The sequence below is a fragment of the Pelmatolapia mariae genome, linkage group LG3_W (assembly GCF_036321145.2).
Source record: "Pelmatolapia mariae isolate MD_Pm_ZW linkage group LG3_W, Pm_UMD_F_2, whole genome shotgun sequence".
Taxonomy (NCBI): domain Eukaryota; kingdom Metazoa; phylum Chordata; class Actinopteri; order Cichliformes; family Cichlidae; genus Pelmatolapia; species Pelmatolapia mariae.
In genome coordinates, this window is record NC_086229.1 from 85,003,189 (window position 1) to 85,015,951 (window position 12,763).

The window sequence follows — 12,763 nt, forward strand, 5'->3', positions numbered from 1 at the left end:
ACTGCCCCACGAGGCTGTGCACAACCACAGTGAGAAACCGACTGCATTATAGTGTTGGGATCATCAGAAGCAAAGCTATGCTTGCAAATGATGCTCAAAAGCATTTTTGTACGGCCTCTGCTGGAAACGTGGATGTACTTTGAGTTGCCAAATACAGAAAAATGACATTAAAAAAAAAAGAAAGAAAAGAGGTTATGTGCCTTAACCAAAGCACTTCCCTTTGCAGAGCAGCTTCACCGTGTAATGAGACACATGCAGACAGGAGGCTTCTCTGGCACCTATCCAACAATTTGCTTCACAGTGAAAAACCAAGTTTGCTACAAGCTTCCAGAGTCTGTTTAAAGATTTGCTTTAACGCACCGCTCAAACACAGCCAAACTGAATTTATTTTTTTTATCTATCTATCTATCTATCTATCTATCTATCTATCTATCTATCTATCTATCTATCTATCTATCTCTCTCCTCTTTCTTCGGTCAGTCTCATAATAACACCACAATATTCTGGGTGATGGAAGCCAGGAAGCATTTAAGCCCTTTTTATTGAAATATCTACTCAATAATTGACTTTTGCTATAGCCTTTTTATCTGTCCAAACATGAAGTAAGTAGACAGTTGCTTAATGTGAGATCTGCTCAAAGTGCTCTCCCACAGTAATGAAATATATTGCTTTTCCCTTAACTGGTGCACCATGATCAGTTTCCAAGAGGAATTTAATCTCAGAAAGGGTTTATAACTCCAAAGAGTTTTCACCAGAGACTCTTTCATGTCTTTTTTTTTCACCTCATTCTGTTCAACCAGCATTTAGCCAACCGGCCACTAAAACAGGACCTGAAATAGAGGAAGGCATTTGTTGTTTACTTCTTTGTTCTTCTGATCTCCTTAATCACACTTGTTTTCTATATAATTTAGCATTAAATTGAATGTTTCAACCTCAAGAGCTTCTCTGGGCATATCCTTCCTGTGAATGTGCGTGCACTAAGTGTTCTAACGGGGCGCGGGGGGATAAATGTACTCTTTGAAACCAGTTCATAACAATTGCACTTCACACAGGACCATTATCAAGAAGTGCTGATAATTGGTCATGTAGCCAGCTGTTCAAACATGCTGCTCGCGTTTTCGCTTCAATTTCAGAGTAATTGCATATTATACAGGGACACTAGTGGACTGCGCACGCTTCAAGAAGTTTCAATAACGTGTGATTTTCTCTATTCATTGAAGAGTAGGCAAAAGGTACAATCACCGTCTATTGAGGGAACTTGCTAGGGACTCAGTTTTGGAAGAACAGGTGGAAGAATGAGATTGTTTTCAGTGACACAAGTTTCACAGGTCAAACAAGAAAAAGTACGAGGCGCAATGAATGATGATCAACAGCAGGAGTGCGGGGAGAATAAAAAGGAGAGGCACTAGTGTCGAGATGCAATAAAATGGCATCTCGAAAGGATTTGATTAACTAGATAGCCAGCAAAACACTACTGCCTATAGGAAATAAACATTACAGCTCACTTATTTTTTTCACACTGTAGTTCAAGTGTTTTAACTTCATTCAGCGATGCCGTTTATGGCTGATGTCATACAAAGGAGAAAAGGGCAACAAAAGAAGCGGACGAGTTTATCTTAACGTGACGACCAGGAACACCAGGAAGCTCACCTCCCCAGTTCTCCAAGCTGAAAAGGTTGCTAAAGTTGTGGCTGACAAATGGCGAGATCTTCTTCAGGTCATGCGTCCGAACCCTGGTAGCCAGGAGAGACTGGTGAGCGTCCCTGAATGTGGTGTCCATCAGCAGGAGGCCTTTGTGGGCACGGACAGCCTTTGCAAATCCTTCAGGACCATCACGCAACAGCACGTCACGGAAACCTACAGGAGGGTCACCTGATAGTGGGGAAAGGGAAAGAGCATGTTAATGAGGAGAACAACACTGAAGAGAAAGCAAAAGGAAAAGGCTTAGTGGTAATATAGCTCTATGTGATAAATATTAATCAGATGTTTGAATACTTTTATTCCACCACACAAGGTTGTGCAAATACTTCTATGAACTGAAAATGGATTCATATAATGAAAACTGTAAAATAACATAGTTATTATTTACCCATCACATGGTTGCACTTACAGCAGTGCAGAGCAAAGAGGCTTTCATTTTATTCAAACAGGTAAAGACACAATGTGTAAGGACGCCTTTTTAGTCTTTGCGTATTGATTTAAAAAAAAAAAAAAAAAAAAAAAAAAAAAAAAAAGGCAGTATGTGGCAAGTTAACTGATTTACACCCGTTTAACAAGTAAACAGTTTGCACATGTACTGCATGCACATGGAGTTTTCTCTTAAGTTGTGCTATTAGCAGGTCTGGCAGTTGTCATAATGTCTACTAATGAGGTAATGCCATCTCTCAATGCTGTGCCTATCACCCACAGCTCAGGAGATCAGCTATAAAAGAATTCACGAATAAGCTCAGCAGCTGGCTTATTAGACACACCACCCACCAATTTGTGAAAATGGTTTGCTCTTGCTGACAGTGATTCCTATGGCTATGGTTTTATATAGAAACTAAGATGCTACCTTAAGTAAAATAGAAGTGACAGAGCTTAGTACAACATGTTGCCAGCTTAAAGTTAACAACTTCTAGGATGGTTCCTACTTTGCCCGTCACATGTCTCCTTCTTCTCAGTCCTTAGTTTTCTGGAATGCGCCCCTGATTTTAGGTCTCAGATCAAAAAAGCAAATTCTGCTTTTGCAAATTTGACAATGCAGTCAATATTTAGCCCTGACTTGCAGCCTGTACAGGCTGTACCGTGTCTCCCTGCCACAATATACTTGCTAAATAGATATAAATGTTTAGCAAGTATATCGTGTACCATGTTTAGTGCCTGAGGTTTGTTTGTGAGCATCTAACAGTTTGTAATTAGTATGTGTGTTCATAAATGAGTTTGAGGTTAATTTTGGTTTGTATACTTCTCTTGGTACCACCAATGACTTTGATGGCGACTCATCTATTAACTGAGATATTTCAGTCTTTCGGGACACAGAAATTCCAGCTAACAGATGAACTCTTAACAGGAAAACAGCATCACATCCATTAAGAGTGCTTTTTAAATCTTGCAGGGTCTAATCCCAGAGGGACCCGAGATGAAGACTGCTGGACATGCTGGCAGTGTTTAAGTGTTTCTGGTTAGCTCACAAGACTATAATGTCACATACAGCATTGAAACATAACGCAACTGCTAAAAGCATCCACAAGGAGAGATAAAAATTGATGTGGAATCCCCCAGACAAATGCTGGCATTTCCAGTTTATTACAGCTTAGTGGTCCTCAAAACAAACATTACATAGCCCTGGCTCTACGCCGCTATAACCAACCTTCTATCCTAATCTTTTTCTCTTTCCTCTTTGCGTTGCAATTAAACACAGGCGCAACCCAAGGTATTAAAATACTGGAAGCACAATTTGGACCTATTTTTGCTGTGCTGTGTACAATCATCAATCAAAAACACTAGTTAATGAGGTACTTTCTGCCAGCTTAGATGTCCTCCAACCTTGCTTCTCTCACTCTCTCTGTAGTTGAATCCTTGCTCTTGACCTTTTATTGTTGTACCTCATCCCCGAAAACAAATGATCTGTGCTATAATTGTCTCTAAGGCCTGCACAAGTAAAATGGGAAACACACACATGCACACACAGCAGCACAAATACATTTGTTCACACACACAGCAACACATTAACGTAGAAACACAAAATGAGCTCACACTGGCAAAGTAGATGAGCTCTGTGAAGTCATGCTGCTGAAGCAGAAAACAGACGTTTGAACTGATCAAGATCTATGTATAAGGGAGCCTGGATGATTCATTGTCAAAGTTGCATTTGTCACAAAAAATGAAATCTTAGAAACTTTGTTTTTAACCACCTGTGGCGTTCTTGCATCTCAAGAACAGTGAGAAAATGAGGGCGTGTGCACTGGGACTGTAGAGCCTATGCATGCCACAGTTTCCTAGAAAACATTTGGCTCTGGAGTAGATTTTGCACACACACGCACACACGCGCACACACGCGCGCACATGCGCGGTATACTGGAGTGCAAAAACTATTAGAGAGATACAATTCCCAGGTTGCTGTGCGTGATTTTGACCAATTTGCACACAAACATACCCAGTCATCTGCACTGAAAACACCTTACTCCAGGTTCCCGGCTTTCTTGCCTTCTTCGTTGCTCAGGCTGATGTTATTTCATACACAACACCCTTTATATTCTTCTCCTGCTCTACAACAGCAGCTAATATGACCCGATAAGACTGAGCTACAGTGCCCTGAGCATCGCTATTAGCTAATTAAAATAAAACCAGTATGCCATACCTTTGTTCTGAGCTGACATCTCTCTACAAAAAAAAAAAAATCTGTTGTGTGTTTGTTTGTGTTTCGGAACATTTTAATTGACAGATCCGGTGGGACTACTAATTAGTGCTTTACTAAAGTCAGGTATGCTGTAACTGTCAAATTATTGTCTATAAATAATTCATAAATACACAGCCTGGTTAAAAACTTGACTGGAAAGTAAGGGTCAGGAAAAGCATTTTTCCCCCCTAAAACCAGCTGCATAGCCAGTGAATAAAGTTACTTTGCTATATACACCAACACCTAAGGTATCTTCAAATTTCACAAAGACAAATTATAATGCTCTAAAACAGAAGCAAAAGCCATTTTTGTTTGAAGATTTGTAATAAAACGGGTTAACAAAAAACAAGCAGAGGAAAACAAAAAGGGGATTTTAAGGCTTTAAGTCCATTTTTCTGTTGTTTTTTTATGTATACTATAATTTGCTATTGTACAACAAACTACTTCTACACTTTATTCCAAAAATGGAAATACAGTACACGATGGGGAGTTTGAAAACACTCCGTCATTTTTATTAGTCATCCTTCCTAGAGCCGGCTCACAGGCATCTGGTCATTAACCTCTAGATGTCCTCCATTAAATAAATCCAGATAATAATTGGAACAAGGTGTACTTCTGCAACATCGATGAACCACCAGCAATCAGCCTTCAGAAGGAACGTTTCAGACTACAAATCCTAATTAGAAAATAATGGCCTCTGAGTACTTAACAGGCTCTGTCAGAACACCCTCGCCATGTCTTTCAGGAATACTTTTCATCCCATCTTTCCTCAGTGTGGTGGGACCCAAATTGCTTACTGCTTATCTTTAAAAGTGAAATTGAGATATCCCAATGTGACTGACCTTTGCTTTTCTCTTATCAGAGAGTGTTACATAGCAATAATCCTTCAAATATCTTCCCCATTGTCCCTTCTCGCCAATATCTTGATCAATTTATCTGCATCTCACCTGTCACCATACCCGTTTGACCATTTTCTCCATATACAGGGATTATATGCTGCCCGAGCCTTCTGTCCTCCTTTCATAACCCCTTTCTCCTTCCATAGCCCTGTCCCTCCCTCCATCCCTCTCTCCACAGAGTGTGATAATACAGGCCTAATCCCTCTCTTCTCTCAATCCCTCTGTTGAATGAAAGAAAGGATATAAGCACATTACAAATCTCATTACTAGGCTTTAGGTATGCCTCTGTGCGTCCCTGTGCTGCATGCACCTACCTCATCAGCTGCTTACAGTAGGTATGTGCAGTGTGTGTACACAAAGGGACTGTGTCTACAGCATTTGGTGCAGCATATGTCGGTTTGTGTGATTTAATGCACATGTGCATGTGTGTGTGCGTTTGCTCTCCTGCAACAAGAGACAGGCAATGATGGCCTTCAACAGAAAATTTGCATAAATGAAAACAGTGGAGGGCATGCATGGGGAAATGCACACTCAGACGTGCACAAACACCGCAGATCATTCGGTCCTATTCTGCTCCATTCCGTTCCACTGTGCATGGGTTTTAGATGTCAGATTTGATTAGTTATGCCTCATTATGATTCGTAATATTCACATTATTTTGCTATAAATTCATGTTTACTAGGCATGCTGGGGTATGTGCTGAGGCAGAACGGGGTGCTGATAAACATGTCAGATTATTACGGCTGACTATTTCGTTGCTGTCAAAAGGGAACAGCTGCATAAATTCATGCGGTTTGTGCATGGAACAAATTTACACCTGACAGAGCAGTGAGGAAGGAGAAAAAGCGAATCACTGCAAAATGACCCCAGAGACGAGATTAATTCACATAAGTCCTTTGTTTCAATAACATATTTAGAAGTAAAACTAAGAACAGATAACTTTAAAAATACATATTTAAACAGCCTTGTTTGTACTTCACAAAATGTACTTTAACACTGTAGTTAGCCTTGAGGGGGGAAGGGGGTGGCTTCACTCCAGAGACCCAAAGCAGCTCATCAAAGAGCCCAGCTTGGCCCTTGGCCTTTCCTGTGAGACTAACAAGGGAGTCGGCGCACAGCGGGGTGAGAAGCGGAGAACTTCTGCTTTCAGAAACAATGAGCTGCACCTCTCCCCACTGTACTCACAGCTCAGCAGAGCACTCTGGGCTAAAACCCTTTACCTCCCCAAGTGCTAAACTGAGCCATTTAGGAAGGCCTTTCCGCCTACAGCTATCAGAGCGTTCGACAGACCATTCGTCATTCGGCGGGTGCTTTTATCCAAAGTGCCCTATGGATACAGAAGTGTTTACATTTTTAGCAACGCTGCCCCAGGGGAAAGAGGAACCTGTGACACTTGCTGTGGCAGTACCTTGCTAAATGAGTCTAAATGTAATAAATTCAATGTGGGATGATGCATTTTGATATTTTTACGATAACAGTCCTGGACACTTGTCTTGTGGGTCACAACCTGTCTTTTATTTTAACTTTTTTTTTTCCCTATAACATTTTGTTGACTGAAGCTCAGGCCCAAGCTTCATTAAGCAAAATGCTTTTACGGTTTGGGACAATGTGTTATTGATTTTTGACTGGGAGGGGGAACTGCCATCAGAGACTACTAAATAATTTGTGAGGGCAAACTGTGTGCAATGACTGGTGAAACTGCTTTTGACTGACGTACCCATGGTGACGGGAGGAACGACGGGGTCTGTGGAGGAGGGCTTAGCTTTGACTGGGATGGGTGTTGTTGGTCCATTCACCATCACATGACCTGGATACGAGCATAAAAATAGAGAATACAAATCAGATGGACCCTAGAAGACATCCAGCAAACCCGAAAAACAAGAGGGTCCAAAATAAAAGGGGGGGAAAAAAGTCAATGAAGGTTATAAAACAAAAGCCTGAGGGCCAGTATGGATTATAGGACTTGTGTGTCACATGTGTCCTCCTACATTTGTGTGCGAGAGGTTTTCTGCACATTAGAGATCCAGGTTATCTCCCTTTTCTCTTTATTCCCTTTTGTGAGCTTTGTCTTTTTAAACCCAAGGTTTGGTGAAAGCCTGAGATAAGAATATTTAACTTTACTGGTCTTATCTAAGTTGGACCTCCTTCATAGAGTAGCACCTAATCTAAAGGTCTTTAGCACCTGAAATGTTATCATTTTCCCAACTCTTAATAGCTACAGAAACAAGCAGCTCTGCTCAATATTTTTGGTTGCCAAGCTATTAATCTTTCTTAATAGCCTCGTCTTAGATAAGCTCAGCTTTGTGGAAAAGTGCTACAGTTTTGACAGGCAATAAACCTAAGCCCAACAATCAATGGTGACAGTGCTCAGTCAGTATGGATCATGTAAATTGATTTATTTTCCACCTTTAAGTGTTACAATGTATCGTTTCTGCACTGACCAAGGTAGTGCAGTAGTTTCTGGGCTCGGTTCTGAGTGGGTTTGAGGTTGAAGAGCTCCTGGTTCTCATCAATGAACTGGGTGTCCACTGTGGAGTGCAGGAACTGGTGGTTGGACAGAACGTTCTGGAGGAACGGGATGTTGGTCTAGAGATGGAGAGAAAAAAGGAGAATGTGTGTCAACAGCTCAGTAAAAACGCTGAATTAACAAAGGCTTAGTTTTCACAAACTCACACACAGTATATGAAAGCAAGCGAGTCAAGACCACAATCATGCTGCCGCTCTATTCTGCAATTTAATCGCTTGAAGAAAAACAAAAAAAACAAAAGCTCCAGCTTTTTTGAAGAAAGCGTCTCGAGTAAGAGCTCAGTGTTAAACAGTTAAGGATACAAAGCATCCGCTACCTTCACATCAGTAAACAAGTTGTAATGTCATAAAAAACTCAAAATTTTAATAACGCAGTACTTCAAACAGTCCCAGCTTCAATAGATAAACACACGTGTGTGAGGAACAGGGAGAAAAGTCAACTATAAAACTAATTACATTTTATTTCTATGTTGCTGGTGTTTGCCTGCCTCTAAAGTATTACAGCGCCAATTAAGCTCTCTAAATTAGCCAAGAGAGGGAGCGTGAACAAGGGAGAACATACAGGAAAAATATTTAATTGTTGGAGTTGATTTCATTACTTGATTTGTGGCCTGTTTTCCCCTCCACTGTTGCAAGCCTGACTTAATGTGACTAGACTGCTTTGAATTGTTGTAGGAGGCAGAGAAAGTGAGGCGAAGAAAGGAATAGGAGAGCGATTAGGAGAAAGAAAAGCACAAAAGAGCAGAGAGTTGGAGGGACTGAGTGAAAGTATGCGTTAATATATTCTTGAAGCAGCTTTAAATGTGTTTATCACTGTTTAATGTCCCCAAAGGAAGGGCGGTGGGGTATAAACTGTGAAAGATTATTTCTCCAAGTTTGTCAAAAGTGTCTTTGCATGCGGCCCGATATGGAGTCTTAAGTGACATTTAAAAAGAAAACCTCATCCATACAAGTATACAGAACCAACACACAAACTGAGTCCCAGAGGACCACCTCAGTATTCAATATGAAGAAACTGAAGCCCATAAATGTCCGATCCACTCAGTTATCTCTGCAGTTTATAGATGAATCTCTCCGTCTCACACACACGTAGACAAATTACCTTTAAACATATGCCCCCATTAAACGTAACCCACATATGGACCCAGTTGACCTAACAACCAACCATAATTTGGAATTATTTGGCATTTGGATGACAGTCAAAGCCAGATTGACTTCAAATGATTGCAACAGCACAATTACTCAGAAATCATGTAATTGGAAGAAGGCAGTTGGGGAATAAACACACACACAGATGCATGCCCCACTATCGGTGCTGAGAGAGAGGAGGGATGTAGGAGAGAGATCAATGTGACTGGGCATATAAAGCTCATACTAATAAAAGGCAGAAACAAGATGGAGTTGAATGCAAGAGAAAAAGCAAAAATGCTTATTTTAATAATTATATGAATGAGACCATTAGTTCTTTCAAAATACGAAGTGAAATTGAGGGAAAACTCCACGTTTGCCCATTGATCACATCCCTAGCGAGGGGAAAAGAGGGTTTGTTTTCCGAGGGATACGGGCACAAACACAAGATGACACTGCAGTCTTAGCTGTCTACTACTGGGAGAGGAGCTGGAGAGAAAAAGCGACAAGAGCTGTAGGATTCACATGGCTGTGCTGCACTGCCAAGCCTTGGGCTACAAGCTGTGGACCAAAACAAAAAGGGATTTTCGCCCAATGCTATCGCTGCAGTAAGACTTCAAAAACCTGTGGACCTTTTTTTCCTCTTCCATTTACAGAATCTGCCAACAATAACTGCATTAAACTAGATCATATGCTGCTGCCTCACATACTAGTCTCCAAGCAGCTTTGTGAAAGCTGGATATGGTTATGTAATACATTTTTATTGGATCAAAATCAAAGCTACAGGCCAGCCAAATGAAGACTGGCAAACCCAGTACGTTTGATTAAAAACAAAACATATTAGCTAAAGAAGCGATGTGTTTCACACCATTAAAGGGTTCACTTTGGGAAAGTGCAGACGGTAAGTTACGATGCTACCATCAGTAGCAGCTTAGCAGAAAGATAAAACAGGAGAAACTCACATCTAGGCGGTTTAGTAACACTTGTAACTGTGACGCGAATCTACCTAAAACCAACTCCACACCTGCGAGGTTTGTCTAATCTTGATTTAACGTTTTCCTCAGTTTCCAGTCAGTCTCACTGGCCATCTACTTGTATCTTCATTTTCTGTTGCAAACATGTCATCCAATTTTGGCCAAAAAAGCAAAATAAACTGTTTTCCCAATTATTACTTTCACTCTAAAGCTAAAATTATCAGCTTATGTTTAGAATCTAAACTCAGTTTATGACAAGCAGTATTTTATTAGTACACAGGAGTCGTCTTTTATTTTTTATTTTTTTAAATAAAGGGCCTTGGGATATTTTTGTTTCACCTGGACAAGTTTAGAATTTTCAATATTTTCTCGACATCCACATCTATTATTTATACGTGTAAACAAACCTAATAGGTGGAGGGTGCAATCAAAAAGTTTAAATAAAAAAGAAATGTGACGAAGCAGAGACACGAGAGAAATAACACCGACGGTTGTATCTAATGAAAGACTCGGAAATAATGGAGGAGAAGATTAACGTCACTATTAATGCATGGAGGTTCGTCCTTTTCCTCTCTGCTGTACTAGATCAATGTGTTCATTATGAGGCTGCTCAGTATGCCTGTGGCCATCACACTCACTCACACACACACGCAGATGCACAAGCAGTCCCTTCACTCCATTTCCCCTAATGATTTTTAATGCACACTCAAAAAAAAAAAAAAAAAAAAAAAAAAAAAAAAAAAAAAAAAAAAAAAAAAAGACAAAACACACAAACACTTGGGCTCTCCCTACCTACCACTTTGTCTCCTTTTCAACACGTCTTCATCTCAGTAATGTCTCACACAAACACTCAGAGGCTCCTTCCTGATTTGGATGCCCTGACACAACCGCTGAGCTCCAGCTTTCAGAGCTATGCGCACAGCATGCAAAACACGAGTGCTCACACACTTTCCTGCAAGTGATGATAGCGGCTTGAGTTCCCAAATGCTTTGCATATTCTTTAGTACAGACACACACCTTTGAGTACAGTATTATTTTTTAGTGAACACATGTACTGTAGAGCTGAATTCATGTTGAATTCAGGCTCCCTCCAAAATGGAATACTTAAATTCTCACATACATGCCTCTAAAGAAAAACCAAAACAGAAATCCCTGCCTTTTTTTGGCTACATACTAAATAACAGGCACTTTCCCCCCGGCAAAAGATGACATCTGGCTGTGTTCTCTCCCAACTTTTACCCTTGGAGCACTTTGTTTATCACCACAAGAGTGTCTGTTTTATTGCTACTCTGCTCACAGCCCGTCGTTATTACTCTTGTTGCAATCAGCTTTACTGGTGATTGTCAAAGCAGCATTGTGAGCTAAGTATTGACGTCCCAGCCTGTTGGCACAACTGCACACAAGTCAGCTCCATCACCACTTTGCAACACTTTTCCGTAGGCTAAACATAACGTTCAGTTATTACCAATTTAACTTAGATTTTTGGAGAAAATATGGCAATGTACCTTTCTTGCAATTATTTGTTTCATAATGAATGAGGAGGAGCCATATGTTAATCCAGATATAATTTAGACGTGACGGTAAAATGCAGTCTGGATATCTCAGGGAGGAAAAAAAAAAATCGTATCACCTGCTAGTTTATGCATTCTCGTTGTCTGCAATCTGTCTGCACCAAGATTGGATGTCATTTTTCACTAGCAGGTGAGTAGGTGGAGTGATGACGGAGGGAAAAAAAAAATGCAGGTGTTACAGTGTTACAGTCCAGACTGCTCCTTATTTATATCCTATAAATATTTTATAACTGTAAAATAGCAGGGGGGTCACACAGAAGGGATGGTGTTTACACCTAGATGGAGAAAGAATCAGTGACAATAATGCAAAGGTGTTTTCACAGATCAGATCATACTCTGAGTGCAATTTGCAGCTGACATTTTTTCACCATTATGGTAAAAATCATATTTTTGGGAGTAACATGTCTACTTGTTTTATTGCCTTGTTTATATTCAAGCCTAAAGTAAACAGATAGTGATCTACTTAGACAAAGCTGTCCTGTTGCCTTATACTCCTGCAACGAACACCCGAGATAGAGCCAGCTCTTTGCCATTTCCTCACTGATTCCCTAGATGTTTTTTTTATATGATTTTTAAAATATTTTAATCATATTAGCAAACAGAATTAGTTATGCTGACATCAATTTCTGGGTGAAACAAAAAAAATCCAACAGGTTGCAAGAGACGTCTGCTGTATTATGCAGTCCTACGTTTGCTAAAATACCAACTGAAACAGACACCTGCAAAGTATTAAACCTGCTCTGTTAAATGTGTAAAGTGATATAATTTCATCTGTTGATTCTGGTTCCTGTCACCCTTCTAGTCTTGCTGGATCTCAGTGCAGCCATTTGACACTGCTGACATTATAAAAACATCTTGAGCACAAAGCTGTTTTGCAGAGTCAAGTTTCACACTGGTTTTCCCGCATCTGAAAGACAACCTTTACTGGCCAAGAAAAGGAAACTATTCTTCATCTCTAGGTCTAATAAATGTGACATCCCCTCAAGGACCCAATTTAGGCCCTGTTCAAATGTAATTATACAATGACCCACCGCATCACCATCATTCAGAAACTCATATCACTGCTATGTGGATGACACTTAGTTTTATCTACTTGCTACACTTGACAAGGACTCCTACAAAGAGACAGTGAATCATCCAAAAACCTGGATGGGGAAAAAACTTCAACTAGAACTGAAAAATACTTTTTGGTCCCCCTTAAGCTCCACAAATATCCTCACTGAGGCACTTTATCCACTTATGTTCAAATTCCATTTAAAATCTTGGTGTTTTTAATGGATAGCT

General features: G+C 40.2%; 1 protein-coding gene across 1 annotated transcript in view; it reads right to left on the reverse strand.

Moving 5' to 3' along the window:
* Window positions 1-12,763, reverse strand: part of pcxb (pyruvate carboxylase b) — a 293,413-nt gene that overhangs the window by 49,245 nt on the left and 231,405 nt on the right. Inside the window, exons 13-15 of the mRNA XM_063470144.1 lie at window positions 7,722-7,866; window positions 6,998-7,087; window positions 1,651-1,872 (exon numbers count right to left, since the gene is read on the reverse strand). Coding sequence (XP_063326214.1) covers window positions 1,651-1,872; window positions 6,998-7,087; window positions 7,722-7,866 — 457 coding nt within the window. The remainder of the gene's footprint in view (window positions 1-1,650; window positions 1,873-6,997; window positions 7,088-7,721; window positions 7,867-12,763) is intronic.